This window comes from Mesocricetus auratus, unplaced genomic scaffold (assembly GCF_017639785.1).
Source record: "Mesocricetus auratus isolate SY011 unplaced genomic scaffold, BCM_Maur_2.0 Super-Scaffold_100676, whole genome shotgun sequence".
Lineage (NCBI taxonomy): Eukaryota > Metazoa > Chordata > Mammalia > Rodentia > Cricetidae > Mesocricetus > Mesocricetus auratus.
The window spans coordinates 152,461,424-152,480,755 of record NW_024429266.1 but is presented as its reverse complement, the minus strand read 5'-3'; the positions used below and the strand labels follow the sequence as shown (position 1 = coordinate 152,480,755).

The 19,332-nt window shown below is 52.3% G+C and overlaps 1 protein-coding gene across 2 annotated transcripts in view; it reads left to right on the top strand.

Annotated features, from left to right (window-relative positions):
* Positions 1–19,332, top strand: part of Wnt7a (Wnt family member 7A) — a 46,153-nt gene that overhangs the window by 16,009 nt on the left and 10,812 nt on the right. For both annotated transcript variants that reach the window (XM_040738316.1, XM_040738315.1), the window contains exon 3: positions 822–1,093. In XM_040738316.1, coding sequence (XP_040594250.1) covers positions 822–1,093 — 272 coding nt within the window. The remainder of the gene's footprint in view (positions 1–821; positions 1,094–19,332) is intronic.

The window sequence follows — 19,332 nt, the reverse complement described above, 5'->3', positions numbered from 1 at the left end:
CACCCTGCAGTCTCTTGAACCTATTTGGCAAAGGGGAGACTGAGGCTCAGAGAGGCTAAGTGGCTAGGTGGCAACATGACACTTACCCCCACTCAGCATTTCTGTTGGCTGCATCTTGATGCTCAGACCTCTCTACCCCTTAACAGTGGAACAAGGGGGCCATGGAGAGGGCAGAGGAAAGATATGTGAAGCAGTGTGTCACACAGTAGTATCAGTGACCAAAAGTCAGCTAAACTGTTTCTATAGGTGCCACTTGCTGAGCACTGGCTATAGCTTTGAAGATGAACCCTTAATGTTTCTATCTGCTACCACAGGCAAAGAGACCAAGGCTCAGGGTGATTACTGGTCAAGTCCCAGAGGCAGGGATTAATGGCGCCAGGTTCAGCCTTAGCCTATGCATTCCACAGTGTTCCATAAATGTTGCTTTTCCATGACGTGAACATATGCACAGGTGACATGATCCTGTCAAGTGTGAAGGGAGAGGTAGTAGGTAGAAATTGGATAGGAGACACCCCTCCACACACACACACACACACACACACACACACACACACACACACACACACACGTGTGTGTGTGCCCCAATTCAGCTTTCCTGAGGGTCAGGGATTGCTGGAGAATGAGTGTGTACTTGACTGGGGTCCCAGACATTGTCACCACCCTAAGGAGCTCTCTGCATAATCAGCATCAGACATGTGGTTGATGTCTGCACTGTGCTGGGTCTCTCTCCTGGGCCAGATTCCACCCTCTCCCTAGATGCCCTGACTGGAGCGTCTCCCAGACCAGCTCTTACAAAGCTCTCTCCACTCTTCTGCCCCCAGGGAGCCGGGAGGCTGCCTTCACCTATGCAATTATTGCTGCGGGTGTGGCCCATGCCATCACAGCTGCCTGCACCCAGGGCAACCTGAGCGACTGTGGCTGCGACAAGGAGAAGCAGGGCCAGTACCACCGGGACGAGGGCTGGAAGTGGGGCGGCTGCTCTGCCGACATCCGCTACGGCATCGGCTTCGCCAAGGTCTTCGTGGATGCCCGGGAGATCAAGCAGAATGCCCGTACCCTCATGAACTTACACAATAACGAGGCAGGCCGGAAGGTAGGCAGCAGGGAGGACACGGCAGTGAGGTCCTCGGTGACAGGGGTGGCGTCTGGGAAAGCCCAGCTCTGCACCTAGCTTCCTTCTGTCCACTCTGGTGTCACAAGTGTATGGCACGAAGCTTATTGTATGAATACTGAAGGTCACACAAAAAACGAAATGGGCGCTTCCCGGCAAGGAGGGAAGAGGGAGGCTTGTGAGTCCTCCAGGGCTCCTCTGTCAGCTGTATAAACTGACTCTGGGGAAGGACTGAGGCAGTGGCTGGAGGCATCCGCATAGAACAGCTTCACATTTCCTGTCCCCTAAACCGAGATCCAAGCCAATCCTAGAAGAGTAAGGCAGGGTTTCTCCTGTTCAGCAGACTGTCTGGAAAGGGAGGGGAAGAGAAGGGAAGGGGAGGGGAGGGGAGGAAAGGGGAGAGGAGGGAAGGGAAGGGGAGGGGAGGGGAGGGGAGAGAAGGGAAGGGATGGGAAGGGGAGGGGAGGGGAGAGGAGAGAAGGGAAGGGAGGGAAAGGAAGGGAAGAGGAGGGGAGGGAAGGAAAGGGGAGGGGAGGGGAGGGGAAGAGAGCTGGGTGCCCCCTCCATGAGAAGTAGATGGGACCCAAGGTCCTGAGGACAAGCAAGGAGCCATGAGCTGGGTGTGGCAGAGGGAGGCAGGTCCTGCCAATGCAAGGGCGAGCCATGGCCTGGAAATGCACGGAGGCACCAGTACAGGGTGGGACCCCGTTCCAGAAGTATTCCCACATCAGCAGCCTGACCAGGCACTGAGGGACACCCGGGTCAGTGCTACCTGAAGGGCAGAGTGCCTGGTTGAGGCCTGAGGCTGGGGTGGGTTCCTGAAGGCCTGTGGAGGATTAGGAGTGGGAGGGGCTTTGTGCTCTGCTCTGTGAGCTATCTGTGAGACAGGGCGGAAGGGCTGACACAGATGCAAGCTGAGCCTTGGTGAAGTGGGGGGGGGGCATCCTCGGGCCTGATGGGTGGGCTCTGGGAGCAGGACAGCCAGTCCCTGAGGACTCTGGTTTCCAGTGTCACCACTCATCTTCAGAACAGGACTTCCCAAAAGTCTGTTGTTTGGCCTAGGTGACAATGGCAAAGCAGTGTCTTGCTCTGGTGGAGCAGGTCCCCCTGGGCCACATATCTAATGGCCCGAATGCTCAGCCCACAGTATCTCCAGAAGGTGTGTCATTTGTACCACCCTTTTACTAGTGAAGAAACTGAGGCACAGGCAGGAAGTCACATGCTAAAGGTCCCCTAGCACTGGAACCAGGCATGTCTGGCCACAGTGTTCGCATTCTCTGCCCAGATGTATGCGTGGCGGCAGTGGCTGAGACGGTGCCTGGGTCACCTTTGCTCAGACAGGCCCTGTCATTCACTGCTGTCCTGCCGGGGCTGAGGCAAGGAAGGGAGGGCATCCCACTAAGGTCTGACCCACTGCCCTCAGCGCTCAGCGTGAGGGTAGGCACGGGTCCATGTTACACACGCGTGCAGAGGGAACCAGTGAGGAATGTGAGGGCAGGCCTGGATCCAGGAGGATGAGAGGGACTTCCCCCTTTCTTGTGTCCCTCTGGTCACATGCTGTGTGTCACAGCCTCTGAGCAGCCTGGATAAGAAAGAGGGACCAGTCTTCCCCAGAACGATATCCAGATAAATCAGGTGGCCCAGGGACCATCTGTCCAGGTGGGTCATTCTGTGTGTGTGTGGGGGGTCTCAGCCATTCCTTCCTTTCCATTGCGGCAGTCAAAGTCCCAGGGGAGATCGGAGGTCACAGGTGCTGCCCCCTTCCTGAGGCTCTCACTCCCTGAGGCAGGCAGGAGGCGGTGACTTCCCTCCTTTGTCTCCAGTTTCCTCACCCCAGATGCCTGCTTGGCCTATGTGGAGGTAAGGCATGAGGCTAGCCCATGGATCACAGTGAGCCAGGCTAGCAACTCTGGTAAGAGGGCCCCACAAGCTGCACGGAAGGTTCTAGGCACAAGGCTTGTGTCTGCTGTTCAGTTATGCTACCCTGGGCCTGTGGGCACTGCATGGTACAGGAGAGCCTCAGTGGGTTTTCTGGAAGAGATGGGCCCAAAAGACAGCTGAGGTTAGCTGAGCAGAGGAAAGAGGTAAAGGCCCAGGAGGATGGGACCTATGGCAGAGTGGAATCTGGCTCATCTGTGCCTTCTTGGGGTGGGGGGTGCAAATCTGACAGGATGTCTTGATGTGGCTTCCTGTCCAAATCTTAGCCATGATGTCCCCTCTTGGGGGCCTTCCTTCTCATTCCTTCCTCACCTCTTCTGGGATGCGGCTTTGTTCCATAGCTTTCTCACTCAGTACCGCCTTGGGCTGTCCCTTATTGCTGCACCCCAGACCCTGAGACAGACATGCTGCACATGGACACATTGATTGGGTCCTATGGCAACTAGGTAGAGGCACTTTGGCTCCAGAGCAGAAGGGAGCAGAAGTCATGGAAACAGGCTGTGAGACAGCAAGGTCCAGGTAGACACTGGGAATGGATGGAACACAGATTGGGCCTGCCTGAGGTGTGGGGAGCACAGAAGGAAGGATTTTACACACTTGCTGGTGAGGACCTGTCTTAGTGTTCTATTGCTGTGAAGAAACACCATGACTAAGACAACTCTTATGAAAGAAAGCATTTAATTGGGGGATTGGGGGCTTGCTTAAAGCTTCAGAGTTAGTCCATTATCATCAGAGAGGAGGGAGGGAGGGAGGGAGGGAGGGAGAGAGAGAGAGAGAGAGAGAGAGAGAGAGAGAGAGAGAGAGAGAGAGAGAGAGAGAGAGAGAGAGAGAGAGGGAGGGAGGATTGGGCCTGGCATAGGCTTTTGAAACCTCAAAGCCCAGTGACACATTTCCTCCAACAAGGCCACACCTCCTAATCCTTCTAATTCTTTCAAATAGTGCTATTTCCTGGTGACTAAGCATTCAAATATGTGAGCCTTTGAGGCCACCCTGATTCAAACCACCACAGGACCCTTGGGTGTTTTCCCACAAAAAAAAACACAACAAAACAACAACAACAAAACACAGTTCATCTAGGGACCATGTGCTATCCTGAGTATGAGGGTTAGCGGGGGCCCAGACAGGTCTGGGTCCCAGAGGTTATTACTAATTGTAAAGCACAGGACTCCCCAGCATACACCACACTGCGCTGGACTCCACAGGGCTGCTGGGGAAAGGCCCACAGCAGTTGGGTGAGGTGGGTTGAGAGGCTTGGGAAGGATCGTGGTCTTGTTGATCACTTGCTGCCTCACGGAGACAAGACTTAACCTGACCACAGGCTATGGAGCTTGTCAGCAGCTGGTGTGAGAGAAAAGGGTGTGGGAGCAGGAGAGCCAGAAAGGCCACACATGCCTTCTGCAGGCTCCTGAGGGGCCATTGCTACTGGAGCATCTACTGTGTAGCTTGCAAAGGAGGAGGTCCAGAGTGAGGCTTCTGCCCTCAGCAGTCTCCAGAACCAAGCCATGGGGGCCGGAGCATGCCAGGCCAATGTGCTTCAGCCTCTGCCATGGCAGGGGTAGTCAGAGACTGTAGATGCCTCTGCGGAAGGTGGCTGGGAACTGGACTCTCTCCTGTTAGCCTTTTAGGGACACATTGTTGCTAGACTGGCATCTCAGGCTACTCTGTTCAGGCTGGTGGGGTGCTAGGCTCACTCATTCAGGCTGGTGGGGTGCTAGGCTCACTCATTCAGGCTGGTGGTTCGAATCACAGGATGTTGGGGGGGGGAGAGAAGAATGGTGAATGATCCGGAAGTCCTCACAGAAATCTCTGTGTCATTGAATTATCTCTTTTCTGTCCCTCCGGTGGCTGTGAGATGAATTAATTACTCCATGGTCCATGTCCTCAAGACACTCAGGTTAGTGTGAGTCAGCTAAAGGGGCCAAACCTTTGACTCATGGCTGAATGTCATAGGAGAGAGACGACTCAGAAAACACAGCAGCAGGGCAGTTTCCTATAGGAGATGGCTGAGAGAAGAAAGCAGAAGGATTCCAGGAAAAGGGCAGGCATAGGACTCAGTGGTGGAGTGCCTGCATTCAGAATGCCCTCCGCTCAATCCCCAGCATATATATATATATATATATATATATATACATATATACATATATATACACATATATATATACATATATACATATATATACATATATATATATACATATATATATATATATATATATATGAGCTGTTAAATCCTGAAAGAGCAGTAGGGGCTCCATGGTCGGAGGCTGGTAACTGGTAGTGAGGTTGCCCAGGAGGCTGGACTCAAATACAAGCCTCACATGTCATGAGCAGCCAGAAGCAGTGTGATGGGGGAGCTTTGGGTGGGTTCCTGTCCTTCCCTGGCCTGGAGCGCAGAGGAGCGAAAGGCCCCAGAGGTAGCAGGTGCTGATACCCAGGAGTTAGAGAGGTGTAAATAAGCAACTTGGGGCAATGTTTGGGGGTGTGCCCCTCACTGGGCTAGGCAGAGGAGGCAGGTTAGAGAGCAGAGGGGGGAGCTCTGAGATGTAGAGGTGGTGACTTCTGGGTTCTGGCACCTGACTCTAGCACTGGAGAACTCCCATGTGGAGCAGGCCCCGGAGACAACAGAGGGAGAGAACAGCAGGAAGTGCTAAGGTCACCAGGCCTCTGAGGAGTGCAGGGAAGGAGTAAAGCAGGCCAGGAAGAGGAGTAGAACGGGGAGAGGGTGCTGGCAGGGAAGTGACCAGGACAGGGACAACCTGGGACCCACCCTCAGTCTGCAGGTTACAGTGGCTTCTGCTGTTTCTTGGCCTGGCAACAGTATCTCCAAGTCCCCACCATGACATTGTGTCTTCCTACTGGCTGTGGAGCACTTGGTGTGCCCTCAGGGTGAAGTGTGCTGGGGGGTCCTGGGGAAGGAGGGGCTGTCAGCAGCTCCTGTCTGCAGTGAGGGTTGAGACCAGGACTGGCAGCCTGAGGACAGGGCCCCCCACTGGGACAGGCCAGCCCTGCTGGAATGTGCCTTGCTCCAGGGAGGTGAGCTAAGGGGGATGGAATTCCACCTGAGTGTGGAGTCACCTCTTGCTCACAAGGGGTGTTGGTCTTGTCCCTTCCTGCCCTGCCCTGTCTGGTCTGGGTGCTCCTGGGGGCTGGATTTCTACTCTGGGCATGGTTGCAGGGAGGCCAGTATATCAGGGGACAACAGGGACCCAGCCCCTGGCAGAGGGTGAGGCCCAGATAAGACTTGCTCCACTTTGTTGCTGCTGGAAGGCACTTACATACTTGACCAGAGAGAGTGGACAGTGTGGCATGTCAAGGGCCCGAGAGGCCAGGCCCCACCTCCCCGGAAGCCTGCTAACAGTCCTCATGCTACTGTGCTCGTAAGTCCTGTGCTCATAAGTCCTGTGCTCATAAGTCTGCCCCATATTCAGGGCAGATGTGAAACCTCACCTTCAAGATGCAGGAAAGGCCTGCATCCTGGGCTCAAGGCATCAGGATGAGGGTGGCTTTGGGTCTCAGAGACTTTTCCCACTCTGATGTGCAGTAGAAGGAGACTCAAAGCTCTCAGGGACCTTGCCCTTGCCCTCCCACACTCACTAGCCTAGAGTCTGAAGTCCTGAGCCAGCCATCTTGCTCCCACCCAGGGCTTTTGCACAAGCTGCCCATCAGGTGAAGTTCAGTCCCCTCTCAGGAAGTCTTCTCTCCCCAAAGGCCACCTAGTCTCAGCATACCACTTTCCTTCCTCCCTCCCTCCCTCCCTCCCTCCCTCCCTCCCTCCCTCCCTCCCTCCCTCCCTCCCTCCCTCCCTCCCTTCCTTCCTTCCTTCCGAGACATAGTCTTGCTATATAGTCCAAGCTGGCCTTGAGCTTTCTTGTGTGTGTGTGTGTGTGTGTGTGTGAAACAGAATTTCTCTTTGTAACAGTCCTCTGCTTTTATTTTTTTAAGGCAACCCGCCATTTGACTTCCTCTCTTTGCGCAGCCCTTCATGTCTTTATTGTCTATCAGCTCCCACTACAAGGTCAGCATCATGAGGGCCAGGAGAGCCGGAATGGTGCCCGGCACACAGTGGGGTTCGAGAAAGCTTATAGAGTGCAGGGATGAATGGCAAGTGTCTTTCCTGGAAGTGCCTTGGGAGTAGGATGCCAGATGTAATTTGAGATTCCCAGTTAAGTTTGGATTCAAGATAAGTAAGAAATAAATTTTATTTAAGTGTGTCCCAAATGTTTTATGAGACATACAATTAGATGTCTTCTCTGTTTATGTCATATTCATATTTAACTATTTTGTGTATTCTGAGTAAAGCCCATGCTATGGTAACTATGGACTCACATGAACTTGAAAGAACACAGAGGACTCTGAGGACCATTATTCAGCTTCCCTATAGTGAGAGTCTATGGAATCAGAGGACACTGTCACCCCAGGACACAGAGACACCATAGAGACAGAGCTTGAGGACTGTGTGGCACCTTCCCTCCCTCAGGATTTCTAGTCACCATACACCACTATCCACTCCCTACGCTTATAATTTTGTGGCATTAGAAGGTTGTGTAGAAGGAGGGTGACGTGTGCAGCCTATAGAATCCCTTCTTGCTGGACGTAATCTCCTAGAATCATCCAAGTTGCTGTGTGCAACAACAGTTCTTGCTTCTCAGCAGCCACGTGACAGTCATGGCTCAGAGGCAGCACACTCGGTTTAGCTGCTCCCCGGCTGAAGGACGTGTGGGTTGTTGGCGGGCTTGGGTGGCTGTAAATAACGCTGTGGTGAATGTGTGTGTACAGATTTTCTATGAGTGTTAAATGTCTAGTTCTCCATACTAAACAATAGGAGTGCCAACATACTGCTTCTGGGAGTTTAGCTCTATGGTGAAACAGCAAAGCATCCTACAGAGGCATGTTAACTTCGCCTCACTACGTGACAACTGCTGAGACTACTGACTGTAAAGGGAAAGTGTTGCCTTCGCTCGTGGTTTTGGGGTCCAGTCCACAACAGGTTGGCCCTGCTGCTCTGGGGCTGTAGCAGCTCATCACAATAGGATGTGTGATGGAGCAGAGTCGCATACTTCGTGTCTGGAAGGTGGGATGGGGTGGACCATGTCCCACTTCCCCTTTGAGGCGCCTTCAATGACTTGAGAACTCCTTAGAGCCTTGCCTCTTAAAGATTCCACTAGCACCCATTGGGAACCAGCCGTTCACTACACGGGCCTTCTGAGGGACAACTACAGCGTTGGCGCTGCCATTTTCCTCTCCCATGGGTGACCTGGCTTCTCCACATCGGTGCCCACACTTGCTGATGATCCGGGTTTTTACTTCTGTCGTTGTGATGGTGTGTGCCGTATCTTACTGGGGTTCTAGCCACACCTTCAGTGGCTGATAAGGTGAGCGTCTCCCCTTGTGTGTTTCTGCTGTCTGTATACCCCAGAGGGCGTGGTGGGATGCGCCTGCCCCTCCTCTGGCTCCTGTTTTAGACTGCTCGCTTTTTTTTTTTTTTAACTGTTGGTTTTTGGACATTTTAAACTCATGTATTCAGGCGCTTTTGTCAGGTCTATGGTTGGCAAGTCTTCCCAGTCTGCAGCTTGTCTTGTTATCTCTGGGACAGGGTCTTTCACAGCGCAGAAGTGGGCCTGTTGTTGCTGCACAGTCTCACTGTAGCTCAGCTGGCTTTGAACTTGTGGGAGGAAAGTGCTTTCTGGGTTAGCTAAGAACCCTTTGCTACCCATGGATGATTTATTTCTAAAAGTTTTGTATTTAAATTCCTGGTGTGGTGGCATGTGCCTGTAAGCCCAGGACTCAGAGGGTTGACACATGTTGATGGTGAGTTTGATGTCAGCCTGATCTATACAGTAAAGCCATGACTCAAAAAAAAAAAGCATTTAAGCCCTTCTATTTTATAATAGTTGTTTTAAGCCAACAAGTTACTGTTTTTAAATTAATTAAAATTTAATCTATTTTAAAACATCTAATATAAAGTTACCACTTCAACTATGATATATGTTTAATATATATTATTTATGTATATATGTTATATGCATTTATGTATATTATATATATTTATATGTTCTATATTTATATATGTTCTATATTTATATATGTTATATATGTGTTATTACACAGCTCAAGGTCCATTTCTATCATGAAACATCATCACATCTGTATACAGCCTCCATCACACTTGTCCAGAGCCCCCATCACACCTGTACAGGAGACAGCATCACACTTGTACCAGAGTCACCATAACGCCTATACCATAACGCCTATGCCAGAGCCTCCATCCCACACCTGTGCCAGGACCTCCATCCCCCACACCTGTGCCAGGACCTCCATCCCACACCTGTGCCTCCACCCCACACCTGTGCCTCCACCCCACACCTGTGCCAGGACCTCCACCCCACACCTGTGCCAGGACCTCCACCCCACACCTGTGCCAGGACCTCCACCCCACACCTGTGCCAGGACCTCCATCCCACACCTGTGCCAGGACCTCCATCCCACACCTGTGCCAGGACCTCCACCCCACACCTGTGCCAGGACCTCCATCCCACACCTGTGCCAGGACCTCCACCCCACACCTGTGCCAGGACCTCCACCCCACACCTGTGCCAGGACCTCCACCCCACACCTGTGCCAGGACCTCCATCCCACACCTGTGCCAGGACCTCCACCCCACACCTGTGCCAGGACCCCCACCCCACACATGTGCCAGGACCTCCATCCCACACCTGTGCCAGGACCTCCATCCCACACCTGTGCCAGGACCTCCATCCCCCACACCTGGGCCAGGACCTCCATCCCACACCTATGCCAGAGCCTCCATCCCACACCTGTGCCAGGACCTCCATCCCCCACACCTGGGCCAGGACCTCCATCCCACACCTGTGCCTCCACCCCACACCTGTGCCAGGACCTCCACCCCACACCTGTGCCAGGACCTCCACCCCACACCTGTGCCAGGACCTCCACCCCACACCTGTGCCAGGACCTCCACCCCACACCTGTGTCAGGACCTCCACCCCACACCTGTGCCAGGACCTCCATCCCACACCTGTGCCAGGACCTCCATCCCACACCTGTGCCAGGACCTCCACCCCACACCTGTGCCAGGACCTCCACCCCACACCTGTGCCAGGACCTCCACCCCACACCTGTGCCAGGACCTCCATCCCACACCTGTGCCAGGACCTCCATCCCACACCTGTGCCAGGACCTCCATCCCACACCTGTGCCAGGACCTCCATCCCACACCTGTGCCAGGACCTCCACCCCACACCTGTGCCAGGACCTCCACCCCACACCTGTGCCAGGACCTCCACCCCACACCTGTGCCAGGACCTCCACCCCACACCTGTGCCTCCATCCCACACCTGTGCCAGGACCTCCACCCCACACCTGTGCCAGGACCTCCACCCCACACCTGTGCCAGGACCTCCATCCCACACCTGTGCCAGGACCTCCACCCCACACCTGTGCCAGGACCTCCATCCCACACCTGTGCCAGGGCCTTCATCAAATTCTCTGATTTCACCGATTTGAAAGCTTCAGCCTCAGCCTCAGCCCTAATACCGCAACCCAAAATCTCCAGTCACTCCACCAAGGCTACAAAACAGAACACAGACTCCCCACTTCCTGTCCCAGCCTAATGACATAATTTTCCTCTTTGCTTCCGTAAGTTTGACTATTCTGGAAAGTTCACCTAAGCTAGATTGGGGTGTTTTTCTTCTGTGTCTGGCCTGAACTGGCCTCATATCTTACCGGTTCTCATGCTGTAGGTGTGACTTGTGTGACAATATCCCCATTTTAGCTTGGTTTTCATGGTAGCTGAATCTGCTTCCTCTGCCCAGCCCTGGTGCTTAGACAAGGAGTGCAGCCTCTGAGAAGGAATTGGGCCAGGAGAAGGAACTGTAGGCCTATTCTGGATCATAGAGATTTCTTTCGATTGGCCCAGCTTAGGCCCCCTTGCCCTCTGGAAGAATGGGCTGGATGAGAAGCTGTGACAGTGATGAAAGCCCAGGACGAGGATTAGGCTGTTGATACTGAGGGAGCTACAAATGGTCTAGAGAAGCCACCGAGGACAGGTCAGAAGGGGACTGGTCCTGCTCAGAGTGGAGGTGCTCCTGAGGACTAGAGTTTTTCCCCTTCATCCTATGACATAGCTGGGGCTGGGCCTAGCCAGCTCCCGCCATTGATGCCGCAGTGATAACCATGACCAGTGATCAGGGAGAAAGGGATGAGATAAGAGAATGGAAATCTGTGACCGGATAGGGCAGCTCTTCCCAGAGAGACTGGCAATGCCTGTCACTTTGCCCTGGACTGCCAAGACCTCTACTCAATTCCGTGAAGACGTGACAGCCTAGGCTTAGCCCAGAGAATGACTGGACGCCATGGCCCCAAAGGAACTTGGGCCACTCATCCAGGAAGAAGGTGATTTTTTTGCGAGCTGTCACTGTCCCCCAGGCCCTCAGCAGGCCAGGATGCCCAGGAGAGAGCAGAGTGGGAAAAGGCATGTTCAAGCTCAGGTGAAGACACAAGGCTCTTGTGAGGGGGTTTGATACAGGTGAACACTAGGTTCTCTGCTGGGGGACACAGGCAAGTCTAATGTCAGCGCCAACAGTACAATCTCAGCTCACCCTCCTGCCTGGTCACAAGTCCGCCTTCCCTGTTCTACACTTTGGAAAGTGGAGGTGAAGAGAGCTGATGTTATCCAAGGCTACAAAGCACTCAGGTTACCCTAGGCATCTGAACTCAACAATGTCTGGGGTTGCCCTCTCAAATCTGACGCCCCATGAGTGATTCCACGATACTACCCAAAATTCCAGAACCTTCTGAAGCAACTGAGAAGCCTTGGTCCTCAGCCACCAAGGTCCCACTCTAATCACCTGGGGGTTGAGGGTCATTCAGGCACTGCTTGCCCTGGTTGTCCTGTCTTGCTCTGGTTGTGGGGATGGCATTGTCTTCTGCCTAGAAGAGGATACTTGTGGGTCCGAGGAAACAGCTGGCTTAGAGGTTTATGCATTTGTGTCTTTTAAAGCAGAGTTCTGGGCCATCATAGCTCTGGGCTTGTTCTGGGCAGAGGGCAGGTTTGGAGCCCCAAGCCATCACCTGCAGGGTCCTTCTTGTTCTACGAGACAAACATGAGCTTCAGCTCAACATCTCCCAGAGCCCAGTCTGGTGTACACTTGTCGTCTTGGGGTGGCACAGTCCAAGGGCTAGTGTGGGCTGTGGGTTTGGGAGTGCTGACTTTATTCCTGTCCACATTTGGCTGGACCTGGCTTTGCGGCTCAAAGGGTTGTGGTCACTGACACAAATTCACCTGCAAGGCCAGATGCTACCACACCTGTGTATCCTTAAGGCTTTCACAGCTTCTCTGTGCCTACTCTTTCATTCTGTGAAACTAGGGCTCATCTCACAGACGGATGCTGACAAAATGACGAAATGAACTGAAAGTGTTAACGGTCACCCTCTTCAACAGTCTCCTGAAGTCACATGTGACTATTTGAACAGAACCGCAGATGAGCATGATGAACTCAGTTTTTTGGCCTGGGTTTCTAGTGCTTGGTGTCCACATGCGGCTCATGGTTACCTTATGACTTCCCTGGTACAGTAAGTCCCCTGTGAGCATGGGGCATTCAGAACTTAGCACTAATAGAGAAACTTAGAAAATCCTCCATAGCTGGCCACCTTCCTGGCCTCCAGGACCAGCCATGTGATTTCCCCTAGAAAGAATCCCCCATGTGGCTGGTCCGGGCAAGAGCTCACTGGAAAGTAACCAGAGGAGGGAAGGGCAGTGTGGTAAGGCAAAGATGGGCTCAGTTATGCCACAGTGAGACCAAGTCAAAATGTGCTTGCTGGACACACAATTGTCTTCTTTGTCCTCAGGGCGGACTAGAACTTAGGGTGTTATCAAATAAGAGAATAGGAGGGCAGAAGAAGGGGATCTGAGAGGGCTGAGGGGCATGGCATGGTCCTGCAGGGAAGGTAGGCCTGGCTTCTAGAAGTCCAGCTGTCACTCCTCCTAATCACTTGTGTCCTTTGCAGAAAAATTCGGGTGTGGTAATATACTGAAGAGGACCCTCTGCCTAGCCAAGGAGACTCATGTGTAGTGTGCATTTGAACCAAGGGAGATTGCTCAGGGTGTGAGTGTCTGCCATGCCACAGGAAGGCTTTCCCTGCTCCCCATGGGATGGCATAGATTTGTCACCTGACCACTGCATGGATGGTGGGAGAAGTTCAGGCAGCAGCTGGAGGAGCGGGTGGTCTCTTGGTAACCAGAGCCTTCAGGACAGTCAGACCTGGGCACAGGCTATAGGCGATGCCAGCCTCATCTGCTCTCTGTGCTACACAATATGCCCCCTCAAGATTAGATATACCACGTGTTTGCTTGTCCCATTCCAAATGTGTCTCACAGCTGCTCTCACCTCACAAGAAAGGGTCTGTTGTTATTCCTGCCACAGGAGGAAACTGAGGCACTGAGTGAGTGGCATGCTTGAGGTAGCCCTGTCACCAGCTTAGGCAAGCCACATTCTTCCCATCCTCTGTATACCTGTTTCTTAGCCTCCGTGTTTAGATGGCAGGGCTGGTATGCTGAAGTCATGACTAACAAGTCAGGTACACCTTATTCTTGCAAGACCTTCACTATTTACAACACCTTTTTCTGGCCAAGCCTTGCAGCTCCGTGCAGGTGAGCAGTGTCACTGGGGCCCTGTTGTAAGCAGGCATGGCCGCTGGGGCTCTGGTGGGCCTCTGTGCACCAGGAGGGTTACACTGCAGGGAGCTGTTCTCCTCTGGGCAGGTGGGGGAGCTGGCCACACCCCATTCTAACTCTTAAGAATTCCAGTTGGGCCTTTGTTCTGTGCTGGCAATAGAAGCGGCCTGGGTGTGGGACAAGCTTCCTCCTAGTCCTGATTGTACTGCTTACTTGCTGTGTGATCTTGAACAGTTGCCTGTCTCTGAGGCTCAGTTTCCCTCCCCCACGGGGGTGGGAGCACCAATAATAGAAGTCTTGGATCCACTGTGCAAGTTCAATGCCTGCAAAGTCCTGGATAGCAAATCGTCCACTGTGGAACGGCTAGGAGCCCTGAGCAGCTGGTCTGAGACTGCTCGGGTTGCAGGGGTTGCAGAAATAACATGAAAGCCTGAATCCTGTTCTAGGTGCAACTTTTGTTTGTTTGTTTTTGTTTTGTTTTATAGGGGCGAGGGTAAGGCAAGGTCTCCATATGTAGCCCTGGCTGGCCTGGAACTCACACAGATCCACCTGCCTCTATCTCTTGAGTGGTGGGGTTAAAGATCTGCGCTACCACACCCGGCCACAATCTACGTTCTGTTCCTCAAGCTCTTGCTAGCTTCTTAGAAGCTCTGTCCAAATTGTATGCCAGAAAGATCTGGGTAGAAGGAGCTGTCTGGGAGCCATTGAAGTTTGTTACTTCTGGACAAGGAGGGCCACAGGAGACCAAGTCACTGTGTGACATTTTGAGTTCCCTGAGATGGGTCTTGAGGTCAGTCAGTCACACTTGAGCAGCTCCTCAATACACAGCCCTGTCCTTGTCCTGACCAGGACCCGCAAGATTGTTCACAAAGCCTTGTCTACACCCAGACCTTCTGTTCACTCTCCTGCCAGCTGCATCCAGCAGCTGCCCTCCTCCTGGCTGCAGGCTGCCCGACAGCCTGGGATACCCTCCTCCTGGCTGCAGGCTGCCCGACAGCCTGGGATACCCTTTCCCTGCTCCAGGAAGCATCAGTGCCACCCAAGGACAGAGTCTTGGCCTTGCCTCTGGCTATGTGCTTTGTTTCACACCCCACAGGTGGGATTTCACCTACTGCCCGACTTCTGCTCTTCTACAGTTACCCAGCATTCCCCTCTGCACCAGACCCTGAGTTCGGACAGAATCTGCGCCTGCCTGGTGTTCCGGTTCATCAGCACCTATCGCTGGCAGCAGTATGGCAGCCCTGTCTTGGGGCTGCAGTCTTTTCAAATGTGACAAATCTTTTCTCTGTCATAACCTTACACGGTTCCCTTCCATCTTAGTGTAGATCCTGAAATATTCAAAATATCCAGCAAGACCCTCCCTGATCTCGGTCCTCCTCTTCTGACCCCACCTCCTGCTTCCCCTTTGCCCATTCTCCTCCTCCTCTGCTGCTCTTCTCACTGGTTTCAAACGTGCTGGGTATTCCCCTGCCTCAGGCCCTTTGCACTTGCCAATTTCTCTGGATCCTTGCACCCCCAACACTCACCCCACCACCCATCCTCAAGTCCTTGCTCAAATATCACCTAAGAAGGGTTTTCCTGACCACCCCACTGGAATCTGCCCCCATCTGTCTCTCCACTTCCTGTTCCCGCCCGTGTTTTGTTTTCCCACATAGCGCTTCAACCACCTGACATAATATTGGGAGTTTGCCAGCGATCCCAACGTGACTGGGAAAAGTCGGAGCGCTCGTTGTAGAAGGTCTCCTGTGGGAGGGCTCAGGCCCAAAGATTCCTCCCCACCATGTTCAAGAGTCTGTCTCTTCCATTCCTTGTCCCCCTGGGCTAGTGGAAAGGGTTTATTTCAATATGGCGCTCATCATGGCCGGCATTAGTCTAATATTATCTCATATTATCTCACACAGTGCTCATGAGAACCCATGAGGTGACCACTCTCACAGTCTTCCTTTAGAAATATGGAAGCTGAGGTGCAGGATCAGTGACTTGCCCAAGATCACACGGTCAATAAATAAAGAGCCAGGATGTGTACGCAGGAAGTGCAGGGCCAGAACCCATGCTCACTCTACTGGCTTCTCTCTGTACCAGCCCACTCCTTCACGCCTTTATTTGTTAAATACGTGTCTACTTCACGTTAACTACAAATTGTGGAGATGGACTTATACATAGATGACTAAAAAAGATGGGGCCTTCCATCAGGGAGTTCACAATCCAGTAAGAAATGCTAAATGAGTCAAGATAGGGACAGGAAAATGTCCCCATTCAGTAAACATGTGCTGACACCTGTAAAGTGTCAGTTTTGGACTTCAGAGATGAAGCATGTGTACACTGTAATGATATAGGGAGAAAGTGAATTATTGCATGGAGACCTGACAGCAGAAACCGAAGCTGACACAGAGGAGCATAGGGCATTATGGGAACCCAGAGGAGGAGGTCTCTGCGTGGAGATTGGTTGAAATGAGCAGATGGCTGAGTGGTAGTGTGACTGCCTATGTGTGGGTAGATGGTTGTGGAGGTAAATGGAAGGATGCAAAGATGGATAGATGTGTAGGTGGTGGGGGATGGGGGACAGATAAGTGAGTGGGTGGATAGAAGGGTGAAAGGAAGGATGCAGAGATGCTTTACTATATAGATGGAAAAGAAGGCTTTGGAAAGGATGGATGGAGATGTGGATGGGTGGGTGGGTAGATGGATGGAGATGTGGATGGGTGGGTGGGTGGATGGGTGGGTGGGTGGATGGGTGGATAGAATGGGTGGGTGGGTGGGTGGATAGAATGGATAAACTATGAATGGATGGGTGGGAAAGTTGGAGGATGGATGGCTGGGTACGAGGGTGAATGGATAGATTGTAGGTATGTGTACATCTGAATATGTGAAATATGGACAAGTAAGATAGAAAGGATGGCAGGATGCATGGATGGGTGGATGGATGGAGGGTTATTTGTACAGATAGTTAGTCGATTGAATGAATGAGTAAAAAGCTGAGCTCATTGCCGGGAAGTTGGACACTCTCCCAGTGAGATCACCAGACCAGCTGAAAGAAAGGGTTGCAAATCCACACATTCATTCACGCAACAAATACCAGCAAGCACCTATTTGTGTGTCCGGTACTATGTTAGGCTCTGGGATTAGGTGTGGCACTTGCCTTTATAGAGATGACATTCCAGGGGGGAAGTCAGACAACAAATAGATGGAGAGAGAACCATTGTCAAAGAGTAATAAATGCCATGACAGAAAAATAGAGTGAGAGGGTAGAGTTGGCAGGAATGAGATGTCGCTGTGGTAGGTGGCAGAGACCTCTCTGAGAAGGTGAACTGTGAGCACAAACTGAGCTGTCTGGGGAATACCACTTGAGTCAGAGAATTCGATAGCCCAGAGGCCAGTGTGGCCTCACCTAGTGAGCAGTGAGCATGGGGTGACAAGGTCACAGGTAGCAGCAGGGGTGCACTGGGGGACTTGTGGGGGCTCTGCTTGGAGTAGGCACACCTACTCTTGGGCAGGAAGACTTTCACTGGGAGCCAGTGGAGACCACTGAATCTGGGCTGGTGTGCTTCAGAGAGGCCCCCTCCCTGCTCCCCTGGAAGGATTCCCAGTTAGGAGGCCATCAGCATTTTAATTACAGCTCCCAGTTCTCAATGGTTTGCAGCCCAACTGTGAAACAGGCCCTGGGCAACATGTGGCACTTCGGTGATTTACTCCCTCGCCATTTCTATATTTAGTGCCCCTGGATGCTGTTGGTCAAGTTTTCAGAGAGAAAAAGAAACGAAATGTGGGGGTGGGGTCAAGTCTGGGATTTTAAGTGCATCGATCCAGTGAGATAAGCTGTCTCAGCCTGCCCTAAGTTACTGGCGTCCACTGATGTGGGGCACAACTGTCCAGTGCCCTGCTTCTCTTCCCTCTCACAGCATATGTGCTTTTTGCAAAGTGGTGGCTTTGGAGGCTACCTCAGATCAAGTGAATCTACAAGCATGGGCTCCTGCTCTCTGTCTGAGGCTGCCCCCTCCACACCCAACCAAAGCCCAGGACCCTACAAGGCTCCTCAGACTTCAATGCCCATAAACCACCTGAAGAGTGGAAACACCCTGTGACTGATGGCAGGCCTGGGCAGGGCCCGAGGCTCCACATCTCCAGGAGCCTCCCCAGGTACCCCTGCCACTGCGTGCTGTGGCTGGAATGTACGTCTCAAAAGTGTGGGTACTGGAAACTTAATCCCCAAAACCAAATGGAGATATGGAGGTGAGTGAGGCCTTTGGGAGGTGATTAGGGGTAGACAAAGTCTTTGAGTGATATCAGTGGCTTTATAAGCACAGGAGGAGAGACCTGAGCTCCCACACTATTCTGTCTCTCGTGTGACACCTTTGCCATGTTGTGACATGGCACAAGGTCCTCCCAGATGTGAGCACCATGCGTTTAGGCTTTCAGCCTCCAGAACTAAGCTGAAAAATTCTGTATTCTTTAGAAGGTACACACTCTCTAATATTCAGTTATAGCCACAGGAAACAGCCTGAGACATTGACTTTGGGCAGCAAGAATCTTGACCTGTACCATCCAATAGAAATCTCAGATAAGACACATGGATAATGTGTTCTAGTTTTTTCAAAAAGATGAAAAAAGGCCTAGGGGTGTGGCTCAGGGGCAGAGCACTTGTCTAACATGCACAAGGCCCTGGGATTGATCCACTGGAACTGAAGAAAAAAAAGATGCTGTTCAGGGAAAAATGTATTGTATTTAATCTATTATTATCATCCATGACGTGACCAGTATAAGAATACTGAGGTCTTGTGTACTGCTTTTCCATAATAACTGTCTGTGATCTAGTGTTTGTACTCATAGCACCTTTCAGTTCAGGACATCACATTGCCTCCAGGAGGCCTACTCTACCCCTATAAGCTCCAAACTGACTTAGGACTGGTTGGGGAGAGACAGCTTCACTCACCGGGTCCCTAAGGCAGCTGTCAATGTCTTCTGAGGACAATCCTGGGGAAACGAGGAGGTTATACTAGGTCCCTGGAGTCCCTTCCCCTCCTGGGTGGACCAGTGAGTCTGTTCTCCACTTCATTTAGCTCACAGAGCATGGGAGTGGCTTTTCTTGCCAGCCCCCAGTTTTGTGGTCAGAGAGCTAGGCAACATTGTCAGAGTGAGCCAGCCAGGAGGTGACAGACCTAGGACTTAGATACTGAAAGCTCCTTCTCCTCTGCACTAAGAGACTCCAAGTCTTCTAGCATGACATCACTTCAGGAGAACTTCCCATTCACTTCTGTGGATCCACTGAGGTGGCCTGGATGCAGAAGCCAGAGAGTGTTTGGAATGGCAAAGGAGGCATAAAACCTTTGGTTGGCAGTGCTGGCACAGCCCAAGTCCCTGGGCCCTGGCGCTTGCTGCAGATCCTGAACTTTAAAGCAGCACCATTTCCCCTCAGCCATGCCCGCCATCTGTGCCTGGGGTCCATTGTACTCAACTGGAAGTTGCCATGGGGTCAAAGACCAGACACACAACCACAAGAACCCCAGTTCCATCCAATGGAAATCAAGTGTAAGTCCCGGCTAGAAAGGGTATCTCAGAGGAGATGCCCCAGCGTGTAAGTCCCAGTTACTTG